General features: G+C 40.1%; 1 protein-coding gene across 1 annotated transcript in view; it reads left to right on the top strand.

Annotated features, from left to right (window-relative positions):
- Positions 1–413: 413 nt before the first annotated feature.
- The window catches only part of ankrd13b (ankyrin repeat domain 13B), a 50,915-nt gene continuing 30,596 nt past the window's right edge, over positions 414–20,732 (top strand). The window contains exons 1-2 of the mRNA XM_075473908.1: positions 414–860; positions 19,230–19,365. Coding sequence (XP_075330023.1) covers positions 753–860; positions 19,230–19,365 — 244 coding nt within the window. The 5' untranslated portion in view covers positions 414–752. The remainder of the gene's footprint in view (positions 861–19,229; positions 19,366–20,732) is intronic.

Raw genomic sequence — 20,732 nt, 5'->3', positions numbered from 1 at the left:
TTCTAAATTGGATTTGGATAAATGATAATATCCTATGGACCTGTAGCCTAAATAGAGATTGGGTTGTTGCCATTATAGACATTGTCAGTTTGTGATTTGTTTGAACGTGTACAGCAACAAATGTAACTGCAACAAAACTGTAAAATAAAAAAAAAATACATATTTAAGTGTCCGATTAATTACAGCTCTGAACTGTTTCCTTCGGCTGCTGTTGTTTTCGTGCGCGCCTACTTGAGTTGGGGGTTATGTAGTTTCATTTTCGAACATGTATGTGATTTCGACTTCTAGTCCCTTTTCGTAAGACATGCCTTTAATCACAGCTTCTCCGTCAGTGGATTGGCTGAGTGTGCGCACATTGTATTGCAGCTTGTCAACGCATCTTTCTCAGTCACCACCACCACCGGATGGGAGGAGAGGAGAGGAGGAGGATAGATGTGTTAGAATAGGAAGCGGAGAAAAGAGAGAAAGCCAAGGGGTGGAGGAGCGGGTGGTGAAGAAATAAAGGTGCAGCTAAATTTCCCTGAGACAATCAAGCGAGGGGTTTCTTCCTCGAATACCACAGGGCTTTGCACTTTATTCCAAGCAGAGCGAGTGGAGGATCATACACTGCGCCCTGCACAGGTTTTCACACGCCTTTTGGGCATCACCGCCGACGAGGGATGATAGGCTCGACTGTTTAGGGCAAATTCACGACAAAAGTATTCTCACAATCCACAGTGAAGGCAGAGGTGGAGGCAAAGTATGATCCGAGGATGATTTCCGCCAAGAAAACTCAGGAGAAGAGTCGTTATCCTCTCCACTATCTCGTGTGGCACAACAAACACCGTCAGCTGGAGAAGGAGCTGGGAACGAACGAGCAGGTGAGACGAGGAGGAGCGATCAAAAATATTCCCTCTTAGAGAACTGGGGCTGTGTCATTATTACAAGGGATTTGCGGGCGTGTGGGTCCATACTGCTGTAAATGGTGTTGGTGTGGGTGCCATCTGAGGAGGATCTCATTCACGACCCTGGGCAGTAGCGCAGTTAATTGTTATCTGTAGGGTGGAGGGAGGCACTTTTAGACCCCATACTGTTTTTTATTTTGTCATACATTTATCCATTCATTCATTCCATTATAGCCTGTTTCAGCAGGTACTGTTCGGCAAGTGTGTTACAAAGGTGTATTTTTAATATACATTGGAAGTTTCAGGAGGATTTTTTTTTTGTTCCTTTTTTTTCTGGAAATTGAAAGTGCAGCAGGATGTTCTTTCAGTATAATGTGTGTGTGTGTGTGTGTTTGTGTGTGTCATAAGCGGCATTGTTGCCTACTCCAAACTGTGTAGGCTCTCCAGCTTCCCACCAGCACCCAAACCATTCGTGAGTGGGTGAGACAATGCAGATGCTGTATCATGTGGGCGAACAGTTGCCAGAAACCACAATAAATACAGCCATGGAATCCATAAGATATTGCACTACCATTGTTCACAAAAGCGATAATTATCATCTTGCTGTGGGAAGATGGGAGTCCCTCAGCTCAGGGCGAGGGGACTAAGAATTACATTTTTATGTGTAAGAGAATAAGAAGCCAAGGAAGAATTTTAAATAACACACTTATTTGTGAATTCAGACCCTTTTTTTTTTTACCCATTACATAAGAGGTAGCAGCTAAGCAGCATCTTGCAGACACTTCAACACATACACATACATTTTCCCACACACACACATTAATACTCTTGCATCTGCATGAATACCTTTTTACCGTTTTGTTCTTATATAATCACATCGGAAAGCTACAGCTTTTTCTTTAATCCATAATTGCTTACAACTACCAGGAAGGCTGGCATTCTCCCTACATTTACAGTAAAGTACTGTGGCATTCCACCATTTAACATAAAGCCATATATATTGGGAAGTCTATGGCCCGCCTTGCAGTGATAGGGTTTGGTGACAGACTAAGATCTCTGATATCCAGCTCAATGCTGCAGGTAGAGTGAGCATAATGGTTTTCATAGAGATGGGAATGAATAACTTTCAAGGCCGAGGAGGCATGAACTTTTCCTCACTCCAATAATCCCCACTGGCGCAATGCCTGTAATTAACAGATCGGCCCTCACTGGTTGTTTGGTTTTTTATAGTTAGTTATATAGAGTTTCGATGTTGATTAGATAAGCATACAAGACAACTCTGTTTACATGAACAAATACAACCCCTGGCAGATGATGAAATTGCCACTCGTGGAGGATGTTTGTTGAGATGTATTATTTTGTTTAAAAAAAAAAAAAGAAAAGATAAAACACAGATATGACACAGAAGTATTTAATTCAACAGCTGGATATTCTTGCTTTGTAAGAAATAAATTGCGCTCAATTTGAGCGGTGTAGCGTCCTCTTTTCTTTCAACAACAGTCTGGGAACTGAGGAGACTGGCTGCTGGACCTTTGGGAGAGGAATGTTGTCCCATTTTTTGGCTGATATATGATTCTAGCCGTTCAACAGTCTGAGGTCTTCTTGTTCTATTTATTTTACCAATATCTTTATTAAATTTTGTATAGAGATAATATAAAATGGAAAAGCAGCACATATAAAACAAAATGAAATAATAGAAATCGTCCTCTAGTCATATTTCTTTCAGTCTTTCCAACACAACGCAAGATACCATCTCACTTTTCCACATATTCATTGACGGTACATCTATTTCCCTCTATGACAGAGCTATCAATCTCCTGGCTTGCAGGAGTCCAAAGTTGACTAGAATAGACTATTTTGAACTGGCCACAAAGTATGTGCCCAGTTTACATAACTTTGGTTGCCAGGGCATTTGCAGTTCAACAATAGTCATTCAAGGTAAACACAAGAAACTTGTGCTAAAGGAAAAAAATGGACCAGGCTCAGTGAATAATTTCCTATAATCCCTATATAGATCAGTGAGCAGTGCTGACCAACATGTCATCGGGGTCATCCGGTGGGAACCTCCTTTCATCAGTGTTTCATCTAGTTGGGCCCACGACAATGATCACTGGTCCCAGCGTCATTCCCCTAATGCCAGTGTAACCAATTTAGCAATGATAAAGTGAATTACAGTATAATAACAAGTTAGACTATTAATAAGACTCTGGCCAGAATCAGTAGACACCAAATTTGCTAGGAGCCAATGTGTTGAGCAACAATAATGTTCAAGTTATAAAAAACATACATGAATGACCAAAATAAAATAGAGTGCACACTGAGATGAAATAAAATTGTCAGTTCTTAAAAAATAAGAAATTGTCAAAGAAATAGAAGAGGTGAAGATAAGTAGGAATGGGATTCAAACCCTGGTTTCGGGTAGGGGGTAATGAAAGTATAGTGTAGTCAATATAGTTTCAAAAACTGTCTTCCAATACTTTTGCAATTTGGGGCAGTCCCATAAACAGTGAAACAAAGGGCCCTTTTCTTTTAAACATTTGGTAGAAGAATCCGGAATGTAAGGGGTCCCACAATTCAGCCTGACTTGTGTAATATAGGTTCTCATCTGACATTTATACTGCAACAACTTCCTTCTTGTATTGATTGATTGTTTATGGGCTTTGAGACAAGCTTTTTCCTCGTTTTTTTTTCTTGGATGTCTAACTTCCACGCCTCTAGTCTGTCAAGGGCAGATTCATTATCATTAGTTATCAAGGCTTTGTAAAAAAAAACTCTTCCCCTTTAGGTTTAGAAGTGTAAGATTTTTAATATGTGATAGTGGATGTGTTTGGATATTCTAAAATGTTTTAGCTGTAAGTATTCAAAAAGTGTTTTTGTCTTTTTTGTAAATGGCACGTCTGACATAAATGATCTAACATCAGAAAACTACCATCCATGAAAGATCTTCAATTTTCTGCAAAGCTTTGCCTGCCCAGATTTAAAACCACTCTCTGCTCTTCCTGCAGGGAAATATCTGTTACCCCATATGGGGGGGAAATGTGAAGTGGAAGGGGTATCTCCAACAGGTTGTTGTGCTTTGTGCCAGTCTCAGGTCTTCTTTGTTATATTTTGGGTTTCATGTGAATGGTGAAAGATCTAGACTGCAGTCCTGGTGCAGGCCAGTCCTGCATCAGGACTACAACCAAGCCATACTGTTGTCAGAGATGCAGTATGTAGTTAGGCATCGTCTTGCTGAAATATGAAAGGCCTTCCCTGAAAAATATGTCATCTACATGGGAGCATGTGTCCATACCCGTCAGCAATGACGGCGCTATTTAAGATGTGCAAGTATCCAGTTTCATAGTCACTAATGCATGGTGAACAGTGTTCACGGTCAGTTATTTCCGGAAGTGTACCTGACCCATGCAGTGATTTCCATGACAGAATAAAACTCTTTAACGCACCGTGGCCTGAGGGTCCAAAAATCACAGTCGTTCGTCTTGATTTTTGCCCACGTCCCCTGCTTCCAGATAGGTCTCCAGATTCCCTGAATCTTTTTTAGAATATTATTTACTGTTGATGATGGAATATTCTTGTTATATTGTAGATTTGGGAATCTCTGCACATCTTTTCTTCTGTGAGACTCTGCCTCTCTAAGATACTTAAAGATTTTTTTTAGCTGCAACATGCACCTTAAGCTGTTTCCATTGTCGTACCACCCACCTTCCCTACCTTTCGTTGCCCTCGTCCCAACATTTATGAGACATCTAGCTGCTATTAAGTTAAAAATGAGCTAATATGTTTCAAGAAATAGCAATATATCTAACTTTTATTTTGTTATCTATTTCTACGTTCCATTTAGAATTAAATAATGGGTTCACAAGATTATGAGATTTGGGATTGTGGGAACAATTTCACTTTGAGGTGTTGAGACTTTGAAGAAATGCACATAAACCTTGAGGCCCCACATCATTCATTTTTCAGGACTCGTCTCTATGTGCAATGAATATTCTATAAAAAAGATCTTCTTCTTCTTCTATGAATTTGAATGCAGCGTATTTTGGTCACGCCTTTGAACTTTTTAAAAAAACTAACCCAAACATACGCTTCCAACACTGAATGAGAACATTGTCAAACCCACAAACATCTCAAGTACTAAAGTGCAGATCAATTTGTTTTTACTTTGTAACTTATTTTCATTGTAGTTCCAACTGTACAGTGCCTCTTCAGGGCAATATCTTGTAAAAAAAACGCTTTTCTAAACATTTTTCATCATACACGAGCTCAAATCAGCTCCTAAACTGGTACAATACCCAGTAAATAAACACTGGCTTCCATAAATCATACAGGTATGTAACAGAGCATTATGTGGTAATGATTAACAAGGACAGCACTGACAATATGCTTAGATGCTTTGAATAACCTTAGCTCTCCCTTAGCTCTGTCAGTGCAATACAGTTTAACAGCACAGAAAGCTTCAGGTCTGATAAACAACATTAACTATAATATGAAAAAACATTAAATAAAATGAGCAATACTGTAAAATATCAAAGCTTCAACTTTCCCATGTGTCTAAAATACTCACTTGAATAAATCAGGACACCAAGATTAACTTGCTCAGTATGTCCAAGACCTAGTTGGCCTGCCCTGTGAGCACCCTCGACTTAGATTTCCAAGTTTGTATTTAGAAAAAGTCTTTGCATTAAAATTAAGGCTGCCAACCTACATTTCTCACTGATAATATTCAGCTAGGTCAACTGCTTGAAAGAAAATGTGGAAGAGCCTGAAGAGGAGGATATTTTGATGGAACAAAGATATTTGCAACGTTAGCATTAAGCCGCAAGTGGTCAAAACTAGCATGATGTCCAGTCACAACACAGTATCAAAACGTTGGTGAAAGTCACTTTGTTAAACACACTGAGCATTATCCAGTCAATTTCTGATATGGTGATGTCATGATTCACAGAAGCACCAAAACACACAATTTAGAAAACAAAGCAGAAAACACAACGTTCAAAAAAACAAAACTAGATTTCGTACAACGGAAAGAAGAAAACAGAAAGCACAGTAGTGTTTCAAAAACTCCTCCGAAAACAAGAGCAAAGCAGACCACGTTCCACCGAAAGGCGGGATAAAAAGCCTCTCCCAAAAACTACGGAGCCCATGTGGTGACATTGTTCGAAAAAATATCATGAAGTTGTCGATTGTCGCTAAGTCCTGGCCAAGGATAAAAAACACGTGAAAACAAGATGTTACTGGGTGGCCACGGCTTAGTGATCCTTTGGACTGAGACGATTAAGTCAAGGTCGTTGCAAAAAGTCCGGGATCAGTTCTCATATTGTGGCTAAAACTGAATCATTGTGTGGCCAAACTTTCCCTCTAAGATCGAACAGCATTAAAGTGATAAGTGATTGTCCATGTTCCTGCTACAGCTAATAAAGGTAATTATATAGTACGCCAACATGCTTACAAACATGTTTTCTGTGCTCGGCTTATAATTTGAAATATGCCTGTTTTAATTTTTCAGGAACCCAAATTTCTAATTTTCTCCATTCCAGCTCGAGCGGCTTTCTCCAGACCGTAAACCTTAATAACCAGACGCCTCTATTTGATGAGCAGAACGAGTTATGAGGACATGAGTACAACTCAATGAATGAGAGACTCACTTCTTTTTATTGCTCATTTCGTCTGCAGAGCCTTAAAATACTTTCTGCTGTTAAGCCTCTGGCTACAACATTCGGGTTTGGATCCAGAGATGTAAGCATTAAACAAACATCGTCCTTTTTCCGCATATGCTCCCCATCCTTCACATATTTCTTATGCATCCACTTATAGTCATGTGGTATCCAGGCCCCTCCAGCTCCTGCTTTACGAAGTCGATAACTTGCTCCATGTCCATTCTGTTTGCATTTCAAACTGTGTAGTAGACAGATAAAGTGTCTCTTACTAATTATGATACTGTGCTTAATGCATGAAATTACAGGATATTTTTACAAGTCATCCAAAGATTAAAATAACATAAGATTTAATCAAATGCTATAGCCGTACGAGAGATTGAGTTCAGAAAACAGTATTCCCATTTTTTGGCCACAGTTTAGTTATCACATTCCCAACTAATACTAACTCACGAACATGACCTAAGCGTCTCCTTATATGAATAATTTTCCCATTGACGTCCCTACAGGAGCTCGATTGCATCTTTGATTTTGTTGTTGTGCTTCGTGAAGCAAATGTTGGTGTTTACAGTTTTTCTTGTGTTTTTCTGCGTAACTGTCCTTTATCAATAGTTGCGATTTAAACCTCACGACCAATGTAACAAACGGAGGCAGATTCGGTTTCAGTCAAGCGTCCCGAAAAAATGGCGCCATTAATTGAGTGGAAGTCGACATTAGCTGATGTGTGTTTTTACAATACATTGGGTTTTGATGGTGTATGTGACGTCACACAATACAGTAGGGATAATAATGTCAATGATGAGGGCAGTATTCGGCAGTTATTTCGTGAAAATGTTTGATCTCTAATAACTGACACATTTTTGTCCACTCAAATTTCAAGGATTAATTTTCCAACTCCATCCTGAAACACTGACCTCCGTCTCGAGGCTCAGTGAAAAGAAAAAAAATCACTGCCTCCTCCTGAGAGCTTTTGAAAGCCTATCCAGACTTTAGTGAATAACAAGACTCCATTTCCTTTTCATTTCACCATGTCCATGCAGCAAATATCCGGCGGCGTTTCTGATTGTGTTTCATTCCAACAATATAGTGATTGGCTGTTGTGACACGGCACTCAATTTTTGGGAGTGTGGGAGTGTATGAATATTTTCCAAATGTTCTGTTAATGTAGCATATAAGTGTGTGTGTGTGTGTGTGTGTGTGTGTTGTGATTGATGGCTACAAGATAAATGGAGGGGTGGTTGAATGATTGCTATGGACACAGAGTAAAGACCATACAGAGAGAAAGATGACAGAATGAAAAGCAAACAGTTGTGTGATGGCAGAGGGAATTGAACATTCTGAGATCCATTTTGTCCCAGGCCAAAAAAATTGACTTTTTTGACTTACACGAAGAAAAAAACGAGGAAGAACTGACAACCTGAACAAAGGGAGAGCAGGCAAAACCGCCGTTATGACAGGAGTGCCGACGCAGAGTGGAGGTGGGGAGGAATTAGTTACACACTTTGACTATGAACAGAGTCTGGTTGCACACAGATATGAAAGCAGAGTGTAAGTGACAGAAAGCAGGACCATGCAAGGAGTGATGGTCTATCTCAGGACAAAGGCAGGAAGTTTTCTTCATCGCTGTTTCTTGTCTGTTTCTATGCGTCTGCTCCCAGCTCCCTCCTCCACTTATATATGGTGCCTTGGGCAAGGAGCTAATGTTAGATCAGCATTATAAAATCTTACACCGGGGTATTGGCTTGACAGAACAGAGCCATAAATTTCGGCTCACAAACTCATTGCCTTCACTCTAGGATTGAATGTGCACCATCTGCTATCCGCCTGCACCTGTCTTCCAACAGCTTCCCCTCTTCTCTTTCCTCCCTCCTCAAGTCGCATCCACCCACTGTATTAGGTTTTCCCTGTGTTCTTTCCCCGGTGCCCTCAAACCATCATTATCTCAAGCATCCATCCATCAAACCTATCCGCACCCTTCAAACTTTCCTCGCTGTAATAAAATCCAAGTCCATAGTGTAGGCTTATACAAACATTAGCATTCGTTATTTTTTAGTCATCTAAAATCAGGGCTTCGAGTCATTCATTTTTCTCCTGAAACATTCCTGGCGTATAGTAGTTTTAGTGCAAGGTAGATACACAGTAACATGTGAGTCATTTAATGCAAGAAGGGGTTCATTTAATTTTTTTTGAAAAGGTGCAATTTTGATGAGCTAAGATTAAGATTTTAGGGGTTTAATCCGCACCTGGGCATGGATGAATGAATGATGTGCATAGATAAAGTCATGCATCTGCCCTTTCCAACACACGAATTGGAGAACACACAAAGGAATACTTCCTCTTTTTTTTTTAGGGCAAGTCAAACCTGTTACATAGATGAGGAAATTAGAAATAAGCGGGAAGTAGTGTTTTGTTAACCAACCTTTTTGTCTGTGCCTCTACTCGGAATATAAAGAGTTGAGTTTTGTTCATTCTTTTCCCATCGAGTTGTCTTTTGCTCTGCTAGTGAATCCAAAACTTATCCTGTTATGTGTCATCATTTCTCCTCTTGAGTTTCTCAATTTAACATTGTCCTTTCTATTTAGCGTTGTTTTTATTGCCATTATTTAGCTAAAATCAGGCTTGCGCACGTGTACAATCCATGATAACTCAAATTTATAAAAGAGGACCAGACACATGCATGGCTTTATAAATATGGCAAAAAGGATCCATATCCACATTTCTAGTTGCATATGCAGGTTTTTATTTATAAATCATTACAGAATTTTATGCATCTGACCCTTGAAAGGGGTGTTAAAGTACGGCTTGCTGTTGTTCAAACAACCGCTTTAGATTTGTACACCAAATCCTACAATCGATACGACCCGACAAGTAATTTCTTTATACTCTTAAATACAACCCTCGGGCGCCCTTTAAACTGCTGTCCCTTCTCATTGCTGGAGGGCTCGGCGCTTTTAAACCATGGGACAAAAATGTAACCCCCAGATAGTTTTTTTCGATCAGCAACAACACTTTGCTAAATTGCTTTTGCCACTATCATGGTTGAGTTTAGGCATTAAAGGGATCGTTCGCCTCTTTTGACATGAAGCTGTATGACATCCCATACTAGCAATATTATTTATGATCATTTTCTTACCCCCTGCTGCTTACTGTGAGCCGAGTTCCAGCCTCGTTTTGGCGTTGACGAAGGTAGTCCGGCTAGTTGGCTGGGCCACAAAAATAAAGCGTTTTGCTTCTCAAAACAATATGCGTTCAAAAGAGTAATACATTTGCATCAGAAAATCGTTGTCCAGGAAAAAGTCAGACCTCACAATCGCTTGGCGCTATTTTGTCTCTCCCTTCGTATCACTGCGCGCTGTGTAGACCGCGCAGACCGAAGTGCAGACCGAGCAGTCCCCTGCTTCCGAGCAGTAAACACTGTAACAGGCGCGGCTATCGGCAGGTGGCAATCACGGAGTGACACAAAGGGAGAGAAAATAGCGCCAAGCGATTGTGATGTCTGACTTTTTCCTGGACAATGATTTTCTGATGCAAATGTATTACTCTTTTGAAAAAGGGAGTCGTTCCTTTCCACAGTCGCCTCAGGCACGCTCAGGACGGGAGATTCCTTACCTAGGAAATTGTTTTTGAATTGGCTCTATATGAATTAATTGGATTATTTTGTAAATAATTATGATTACAATAAATTGAATTCCAATTGGCTTGAATTGGACTTTATTATTTGAGTGCCTTGAGATGACATTTGTTGTATTTGGCGCTATATAAATAAAAATGAATTGAATTGAATTGAACACATATTATTTTGAGAAGCAAAACGCTTTATTTTTCTGGCCCCAGCCAACTAGCCGGACTACCTTCGTCAACACGAAAACGAGGCTGGAACTCGGCTCACAGGACGCAGCAGGGGGTAAGAAAATGTTCATAAATAATATTGCTAGTATGGGATGTCATACAGCTTCATGTCAAAAGAGGAGAACTATCCCTTTAACATTACTTCCTTAGTGTTCCTTCCTTCCAAACAAACAAACAAAAAACATTGTGATTAGGACTTACAGAACATTCTTTGTACTATGCCACTGTTACCATTGTGGTGTCACTGACACACACTAGAGGTTGCATATTCTTTTAATGTAGTTATAGGTTGTTGTTGCATGCATGAACAAACAACCCATGGGGTTGTTTTTGGGTGGAGGACAGTCTATTTGTGGGTTATTATGTTATGTATTATGCATTGCAAATTTCGGTTTTAGCTGTGCCCTTTGAAATACTGGGCTTCCTTGACATTGTTGATCAACCTGAAATCGGTACGAGGAAGCCTTTGGGGTCGTGCATTTGCCTCTATATGTACTTATAGGCGAGCAAACGGTTCTCAAATGTGTTGTTGAAAATTAAACTAAACCAATACTCTGACATTTCTAAATGTATGGATTTGCTGAGCTGCTTTCTCCCTTGTTTTCAAGGTGAAATGCTAATTGTGCTGTCACCACCCATTTAAGCATAATGAGGCACTTCGACTTGACACGTAAGCAAGTTAGCAGAATTTCCTAGAAAAAGATGACCCTTTGATTTCATTATCAGGTCCAAGCTCACTGCAGATGTCTCTCGCCTGATCGTTGGGTTTTACCTGTTTTTTTTTTTTTTACATAATTCTCACACACGCAAAAAAGATGGTGGCAGCTGGTGTGTTTCACTCTGATTGGCTTTTTTATGTGATTAACCTTTTTTATAGCTTATGCGCTACGTGCCTGGTTCAAACAAACTACGTCTGTGCTCACTCTCCAATCAGTCCGCATGCAAGTTTTTCCTTGTGCTTTGATGAGGTCTGTCGGCTCAGTGCGTTAAACAGGTGTCAGCGCCTTAAGATAACCGTCAGCGTTCTCCTTGCTTGTGCTGCCATTCTGATAGGTCAATCTGCAGCCTGTCCAGTTTGTGTGTTCTTGATTCCTTTCTCTCTCTTCTCGAACATCTGCAGCGGTATCCGCTGAATTTGCCTCAGTAAACAGACAAAGTGCAGTGAAACAGAAAAACATTAGAGATGCTGGAATGTAGGTCAGCGTTTTCACTTGATGATTTGGTCTGTTTTCCACCATTTGAATTCGCAGGCCTTGAACGCTTCTGTATGAGCTGAAATGCATCGCGGCTGCATTAAAACAAATGTCGGACTTTTTCAAGATGCTTTGCTCCTCCGTGGGGTTACAGTCATCATTTGCGCTGCTAACTCTAACGTCTGTGTCGCAGGTTTTTGCACCGTCCTTTTTATTTCTGAAGCAGTGTCACAATGAAAATGGATCAAGGTTTCATAGCACACCTGCGTTTGTCAGAGCGTCTTCTGTAGGGAGAATCACAGAGGCGGGAAGGAAGGCAGTGGGAGGAAAGGTTATTTTTACAATCCACCCTCTTATGCGCCACACATGCACAAACATTTGGAGGAGGCTGCTGTGTGTGTATGGGCCCAATTGTGTGTGTGTGTGTGTCTGTAGTGTTTATATGAAAGATTGATGTTGGCCTAAGTACCTGCCAAGCTGCATCAGGCCAAGCACACGCTGAGCGAGGGAGAGAGGGGGGGAGGGAACGAAGAAGGGAAAGGGAGTGAGAGAAGGAGCAGATGCCACAGATAGAGATGTCTATCAATAATGCAACCTCCACTGAGCTCACTGCTGCGGGAGGGCGGGAACAAAGGAAACAGAGAGAGGGGACGAGGATAGAATTAAAAAAAAAAGGATTGTTTTGGATTTTAAGGAACTGATTTGAGTTTGGAAGAAGATTGAAAAAATACAGACAGGGATGAAAGAAAGGGTGAATGTTGCAAAAGATTGAATTGTTAGGGTGAGGAACAAAAGGATAGAACAAGTGCAGAGATACAGATCTATAAGGCAAAGTTCATAAAGTGGCCATTAAAGTCATTCTGCAGGCTTGGAATAAAACCCTAAAAACTCACCTCTGATCATTAAAAAGAGTATACAGAAGTTTTTTCCATGAAAATAATTCCCTAGACATGCACTGCCAATAAAGGGATATTTTGTTTTTTCTAAGTGTGGTTGTGTAAAACGCCCATGAGTAGTCAGTGTCTTACCTGCAGTCGTAGCTAAATGCTACTCAGAATTTTTGTGCATCCGCATTACTCTGCAAAGGTCCTGAGCCACCCCTCATTTCTTTATATTTTTCTTCCAAGGAGCCCGATTTTCTTGGAAACTTTTAAAGGGGTCTTTAGCAATAGTTCTGCAGGCTTTCTGTAAGTCTTTCAAAGTTTTTCTTTGGACATTGGCTGCTTTTTCACCCATTTTCAGTCCAGTCCTTGTACCTGACTATTTTTCAGAGGAAAGTGTTTTATTTTTTTATTTGTTCATCCTATGAATCATTCAAACATTAAAGAAATACACCTAACTCAAGTTATGAACCAGCGTTGTGTCGATATATATAACAGACAACTTAGCAAAGAGACAATCTTAAATTGGACCTTTAAGGACTCTGTTAGTAACAGTGTTTCAGAGACATTTTTTCATTGCATTGAAAAATGCCAAAGAAAGTTAGACAGCCATAAAATATTTATAGTTTATATATTCATATTGGAATATTTTTTTTATCGAAAAGGTGATTCTCAAAGAGCTTTTAGCCTAAAATTTGGCATATTTAAGCACGGTGTGCAGTTTGTCCTTAAAAAATATAATAAAAGTTTAATACAACCTGAAAGTGAGGCCCTTCACCACACCTATTTCCAGTGTTTCTGGCAGATTACAAAGAAATGAAATATGATACAAGACTTCTGCATGATACTGTAGAATGGTTCAAATCTAAAAAAATTAAAAAATAAATCATAGCAGATCAAGCGAACACCATTGTAAAGTTTTTGCATAAGACAGTTACACAGACTGCAAGCTTGCATTATATTGCAGTGGACCAGGGACCGAGTTGCTGCCCAGACTTTCTGTTGGTAAGAAAGTGTTGTGACAAAGTATAGAAAATCGACAGATGGATGAATGTTATTTGGCTGTAGGTTAGGCTTAAATTACTCATCCTCATTTATGTGTGCCGTCCGATCCTGGGCCATAAAAAAAAAACCCAAAGGAAACCAATCACAAATTTCAATGTAGTTTCCAATTTTGTCTCATGACCCTCATGTGACAGTGGGAGTTTATCTATCAAATCCTTTATGATTGGCAACCGTGCTGTAATTTGCCCATTTTAGTGGACTATTTAGTGACTTGTCTCAGCAGGATGACCAGTTCTTCCACTTTCATCAATATGACTGCTTTCAGTTAGTTTTGTGCCAGGGTGGATGTTGTGCACGCTCACTCAGCTTTTGGGAAAAACAAAATTAATTTCACCTGCTATGACAAGTCAATACGACTGCAGTAAAATGGATGTCATCCCTGCTGTCTCACGGCTGTAACTCACTGAGGCGGAACGGAGCCCAAGTTATTTGTAACATCTTATCTTTATGTGGCAAGTCATAATGCGGCCTGTGATTGACCAAGTGTTTGATTTACTCCCCACAAAGCAAATATCCCAAACACTACGCTTTCAGTCTGTGGTGCAGGTCATAACTCTGTTGTTTGAATGATTCCCACTTCTGAATTTAGCTCCTGAAACCATGTCTTTCCCATTAAAACATAAACAGAAGTATTCTGCGGTAGATAACATCAGTAGCTTGTTCACACCTTTCATCCGAGGCATAGTATAAAAAACACTCTCTGCTGTGAGATTTCATTGGTGAGTGATGACCTGGGGCTAAGAGATGAGCAGGAATGACATAATGCCCCCTCTGGGACGACAGAACCACACAAGACCGGTGAGGCTGCTGTGTGTGTGTGTGTGTGTGTGTGTGTGTGTGTGTGTCTGTGTGTACATGTGAGACATTCACAGAGGCAGAGTGCTTGGCCCATCAGTTGTAAACAACAGTATTTTCTCCTGAGAGTTTGTATTTTGTTAATGGGGGAGGGGAAGACTTCCTCATTATAATTTAACTTGGAGTATATGCGCGTGTGTCTCTCTGTGTTTCAACTGAACATTGTTCACATCTGAATGAGTAAGTATGTCAATATGTCTGCAGGTCAGGAAGAACATTAGCTCTTGGTTGACTTCAGTGGCGCTCCTCGGTCTGTGAGCTGAAGTCTAGACCAAACAGCAGCCTCCAGGGCTGAACACGGAGGCTCCTAAAACTGCAGTTGCTTTAATGGCCACTTGGGACTGGCTGCAAGAGCCAGCCGATCCCGACGGAATCCAATGATAGAGTTTTACAGCAGAAAGAAGCAAGCTAGCTGGCACATCAGAATTAAATTGCTTTTGGGTTGTATATCTAATTTCCTTGTTTACAACAACTAAATAGGGAAAATAGGACAACTCACCTGGATTCATTTGATCAAAGTCCCACTCCAGTATTTGTTAATCTGCTAAAAGTCATCTGTGTCTAAGAATTGTTCATTTCAAAGTATTTACCATGGGAAAAAAAAAGGTATAGGTATAATTTTACATCTGTTTCCTTATTCATTAAATGGGGATTTTTGAATATGCTAATCTTGCCCTGCCCATACCTCTACAGTCACACAGTCTTAGCTGCTAGTAGCTAGCACATGCTCGATATGGTAAAATGTCAACAGTAACCGATTGCTTATTTGAAAAGGTTACGAGTAACTGATTACGTGATTTGCGAAGCTGACGCGCTACATTATTAGTTATTTAAAAAATGTAACCCTGCAAAACCCTGTTTCTGACTAAAAAAAACTAAGACAGTAACAACCACAAACCAATGGATAATGTCAGGATGACTAACTCCATCTTTTATATCTTTCTGGGGAAGTTATTGGTGAAATCACAGTTTAAAACTGGTGCTGTTTGCTGATTCTGCTCAAAAGTGTCATCACGAGAAATTTCTTACATGCTGACTCGTGTTATTTGGAGGTTTACTCTGGCATTGGTTACAAATCATAATAAAGTAGAGCTATGTGAGAGGTGGCTGGGCCAAAGAATCAATCCTCCAAAATGTTTGCTTTTGACGCGGCATCAACTGGTCCAAGATGGACTGTGAGGGTGCCACAAAACTCCTTAGCGAGCAGCTTTTGATGCTGTCACCATAAAAAGGTACAAAGTGATTAAGCTATAAAGGCTTGGATAGTTGTTACACACGATGAACTTAATCTGCACTGAATACCATTACAGAGATTAATTCCCAGTTATTACTCATGATAATGGATAATGCGGGTAATACTGCATGCCTCGTAATACAATGCATCACAGAAAAAAAAATAAAGCGTGCCAAGAAGACATGTAAAGTAATCTTTATTCTATATTCTTGCTTTTTAAATCATTCTTTCCACAAGGCAGAAGATATGTCAAATGTAGTTAAGGAGAAGGGGAAGCAGCAACTTGAAGCAACAGCTGAGTGGATTGCTCTGTTGTTCCCCTGTCATCCTCTGTTAGATATTATACATACTATTTTCTGGGAGCATCCTGTTCTCTCTCTGACCTGTCTCCTTCAGCAACCTCCCGTTCCTCTGTAATCATCCAGCGGCCTTGACTTTCCCTCCTGTTTCTATGCCCTTCCACCTCGCCATATGTTCCTGTTTATCCTCTCCCTTATTAGCACCATCATATCACGTTGTCGATTTGGCATATTTCAGTCGTTCACCCTGAGCTCTTGCATGTAAGTCAAATTGAGCACATCTCAAACGTATAGTCGCCCGCATTGCATGCAGCCACTTTAAGGAGGAGCAGAGGGCAGCTCTAAGACAGTACAAGTGCTATGAAAGGACAAAAATCAGACCCATTACAGTTTCCCTTTTTTGCCCTTTACGTCCCTTACGGGCCTTTGTCGATAGCAGGTTTCACGAGGCATCTCTCGTAGCGGCTCATCTTGCTTAAATGACAGACACCCCTTTACACTGTTTATTCTGTGAGTGAGATTTTTTTTTTACACATTTACGCTGCTTAAGCAATTGGTGTTTTGCGATGTCCTTTGAGGCTCTACTTTTGTTAAACATGTCCCCATACGATGCTGAAAGTGGCTGTATTTGCATGTTACACCTGGATCCTCAACAACAAACAAGATTACTGTTGGATTGTGTTTCTTGTGTTGCCATGACGCTCAACCCCTCACTCCCTCCGTCCATTCCCCTGCCTACAGAGCTCCTGAGGGACTCCTTCATGTTTTTGTCTCCTTCAGCTCCCTCCCTCTAACTCACATCCTTCTGTTCTCTCTTTACCCGCCCTCTCCAGTACAGAGTCTTTGAGATCCATCTCTCTTTGTTAACCTTTCCCTCCATCTCTCCCTGTCTTACATTTTGCAAGTGTTGCTGACAGTCAGAAGAAATTTCCCTGCCCTCAATCTTTGCTTTGTCAGGAACAGCAGAGGGCAGAGAACTGTTAGCTAAAGATTTAGAGATAGTGCAGAGATTGTGCACGCATTAAGACACACTAAAACCACGGCATCATGTCTCATTATTGAGTTATGCTTTACGTAACTCAATCCTGAACATATTAAAACATTTTAAGAGCGTATAAGTATCTTGTGTGTGTGAGCATTTATGTCTCCGTCTGCACTCATGCACTCCTCCGTGTTTTGTGTGTATCCCATGTGGTTTTCCTCATTTCCCTTGCAGATGAGAGAAAAGGAAGGCTGCAGTAACTGATTGATAACTGCTGAGCCTCTCTGTCTCCTCTCACGGTGTGTTTCACCGAGGCACCGCAAATATTCAACCACCTCTTCGTTTGGTCCACTGCTTTAAAGTACAGTTTTTCTGTATCCTATATTATAAACATAGCATAAGAAAACATTCCAAACACTCCATACTCTTCAAATGATCTCTATTCTATTCCTAGAGAGAATTCTCCTGAAAGTCTTTATTAAAGAGCTGATTTTGAGACATTCCTCACTGACACTAGAGACTATTCCTTAATTAGAATACAAGCCTGCTATTGACTGACATGACTGACTTTGGATCAGCTTAGGCCCAGGATGACGGAGCCGTTAGGTGCTCTGCTTAATTGGATGGCAGATCTAAGTGTGGGAAAAGGAGCTCATTCTGAAGGAGCACATTGCAGACATAACATGAAAACGGTACATGAAGCATCCTGGATAGTGGATCCAGTTAATACAGAGAGGGATTGGCTACATCATGCAGTACAGTACGGCTGGGAACTGATTATTACTGCATTATTACATGGGACTTTCCGTCAGTTGTATCACCACGAACTTGTTATCTTAAAAAAAACAATTGTGATAAGGACTTTGTTGCTCTTTGAGACAGTAAAATCTCTGAGATTCTCAGTGTTTTGAATCAGTAATCACATTACTTAATTAATCATCTGTCATATTTTACAATCTTTGACAGAGGGAGCAAATAGCTGTCCTAATCTGACTAATCTTTTTTGCCATATTCTCCTTTGACTGACACGTGTAAATGCACGTGAGGCCTAAGAGAATCTGCAACTACCCAATTCCATGAAACCCTCATTTAGTGGGTTTTATCTCCTTCTTTTACCAGTTTACTGTACTCATTTGTAAAGTGGATTTTTAACCTATTGGTTTCAATAGTTATTTTTCTTTGCCAAGAGTGCCACAGTCATTTCTGTTATTCTAATATAAAGCTTCAGCCTACAGCTAGCAATTATTAGCTACCAAACTCACCAAATCTAACTTATTAACGCTTCGTGAGTTACATGCTAGAATTAGTTCCCGTTAGTGTGCTTAACCAACACGCTTATTAAATACCTTCTAATCTTCAGGAAGTAAGAAGATTTTTTTTTTTTTAAAACTTGGGAATGACACTGTTTCCCCTGACTTGCACTTTTTATGCAAAGTTATGCTAACTTTATCTGCCAATAGCTTTCAGTCATTTGCGAGGCTAACAGTTTTCAAGAGGGCAAAGTGCCTGCTTATTTGTTTGACTAAAGAAAAATGTACTGAGGCATCAGTAGCCCATATTAATAGCTTGTTCTGAGAAAATGAAACTGGCTGTGGATGTCAACCAGTTTTCTTTTAAAGTTTTAAACGATTTTCAAAGGTGCTCTTTTTATTCTGTGTATCAGATCATTAGAGTGATTGATGCCGAAGATAAACATACATGTAATGTAGATAACTAATCTGATTCTTCTTGAAATGCTTATAAATGTAGAGTAAAGCTGAGACTCAAGTGAAGTCTCGTGCATTTATTAGTATATGCTATTTATTCAGTACTGTGCAGACCAAGATGAGAAAGGAAAAGCATACACCTTTGGTGACAAATAGGTGATAAACTTTGCTCAGTGGCACAGTATGGAGAACATTGGCTCTCATTTCTGTGCTGCTCACCTTTCTTGGCCAAGATTCAAACTAGCCTTCTGTGAACCTTGATAAAAATGTGCCGAGGTTTTTGTGTGGAGGCCTGGTTAACAGTGCTGTTTGTTCTGTCTTTTAAACACAATCTAAATAACCCAGAAAATAAGTGGGATACAGGAGTAAAGTGCCCAGCAATGTTGGAGTGCTGACAGATCAGTTAACACCAGTCAGCTTCCTCCTTCCATGTCTGTCATCGCCAGCACATTCCTGTCTTTGTTTCTTTCTCTGTATCTCCACTATCATTCCCAGATTCCTCCTGTCTCACTTCAATTTTCACCCTCACACCTCCTGTTGTCTAAGACTGCTTGACTCAAATTTTCTCACTTATTTCGTCCACCTCTTTTTTTTTCTTTCTCTCTCTCTCCCTCCTCTTCCTTCCAGACGGATTTAGAGTCTCTGGACCCTCGTGGTCGGACTCCTCTCCACCTGGCTGTCACTCTGGGTCACCTGGACTGTGCCAGGGTCCTGCTGCAGCACGGAGCGGATGTTAGCAAGGAGAACCGCAGTGGATGGACCGGTGAGTGAGTGTGCACGTGCACAACATACGCACGTAACTTTCTACGTTTATAGTACTGTCCTTTATATGAAGCATGCATAAGCTACGCAGATTAGTTTGTTGCAAACTGGAATGTGTTTTGTTATAAATATCCTCAGAGGAGTAGTTTTATCTAATAATATGTCATCAACAAAGTAATTATATGTGCAGTATAATCACAGTATAATGGTGGAGATGATTGGTAACTTGTTTGTCAAAACAGGGGTTAAAATGATTGATGACCACATTTCCCATTAACACCTTTGCCTCTAGGATAAATGATATTATGGATTTATGGCTTGCATAGCAAAAGCAATACTGTATACATTCACAAGTGACCCCAAAAGCAGTCATCATCACAGTCACTCATGGAATGTCTTAAATGTGGCTAAAGCCGTCTCCATCGTCCCTCAAAATAAATGTAGACATTTTTAAGGCTCAATTTTTTGGGGTAGTGTGGGCTCTGAAATCTTGTGTTTTCATTTTCTTCTAAACGCAAACCACTTTCAACGCTTTATCAGCAGGCTCTGCCAGATATCTCCTCTCTGCTGGCACTGTACAAACATAGTGCAGGGACCTGGCAGTGGGAGGATGTAGGAGTGAGAAATCAATTAATTCTTAACCTTAAAATTATGTTTGTTCACACCTCTTGTAGAGATATCTGCAATTCTGAAGCCAATGGAGTAAAAAAAAAATGAATGGATTACCCCAAGTCATGAAACATATTACAAGCTGTATTATCTTGATCTATTTGATTATTTATTTCTGTCTTTTACTGTTTCAAAATGATAAAGAAAAACATCTGTTAAAAACAGTTTGGGCACCCTCTTTTCATGTGATAATGAGCTCCACCCATATAAGTTTCCTCTGACTATGCAATACTCAGTCGATACATCCTTTAGCATATTTTTGTTTAGGCGTATTTTAGTACAGCTGAATTCCCAATAAAGCTCTCATTCACATCATTTTAAGCGTCTTTTGTGAGACAGCTACACGTATCAGAAAATGTGATAAAAAAATCAGCCCTTTGAAACTACGTGTCAGCTTGCAATCACTTAAAGCATTTCCACACTGTCACTCTGCTGTAATAAAGAGAGAAAAGTGGCAGAATCCACGGCATTGTGCCGTCGAACATGCTTCAGTCAACAGCTGCAGCAGGAACAGTGAACAACACACTTTAGAATTCATTTAGATGCAAAAACAAACTGTTTATGGGTCAAACTGAAATACGTTCTGATTACTGAAGACTACAGACCCACTTCTCTGGTATTTTTTGATGGGACACTGCAATGTCTCCAAATGATATGACTCGACTTCTGCTACAGTTTAACCTCTTTGGATAAGACATG

This window comes from Odontesthes bonariensis, chromosome 9 (assembly GCF_027942865.1).
Source record: "Odontesthes bonariensis isolate fOdoBon6 chromosome 9, fOdoBon6.hap1, whole genome shotgun sequence".
Lineage (NCBI taxonomy): Eukaryota > Metazoa > Chordata > Actinopteri > Atheriniformes > Atherinopsidae > Odontesthes > Odontesthes bonariensis.
The sequence above is the reverse complement of the archived record's forward strand: the minus strand, read 5'-3'. Positions and strand labels throughout refer to the sequence as shown.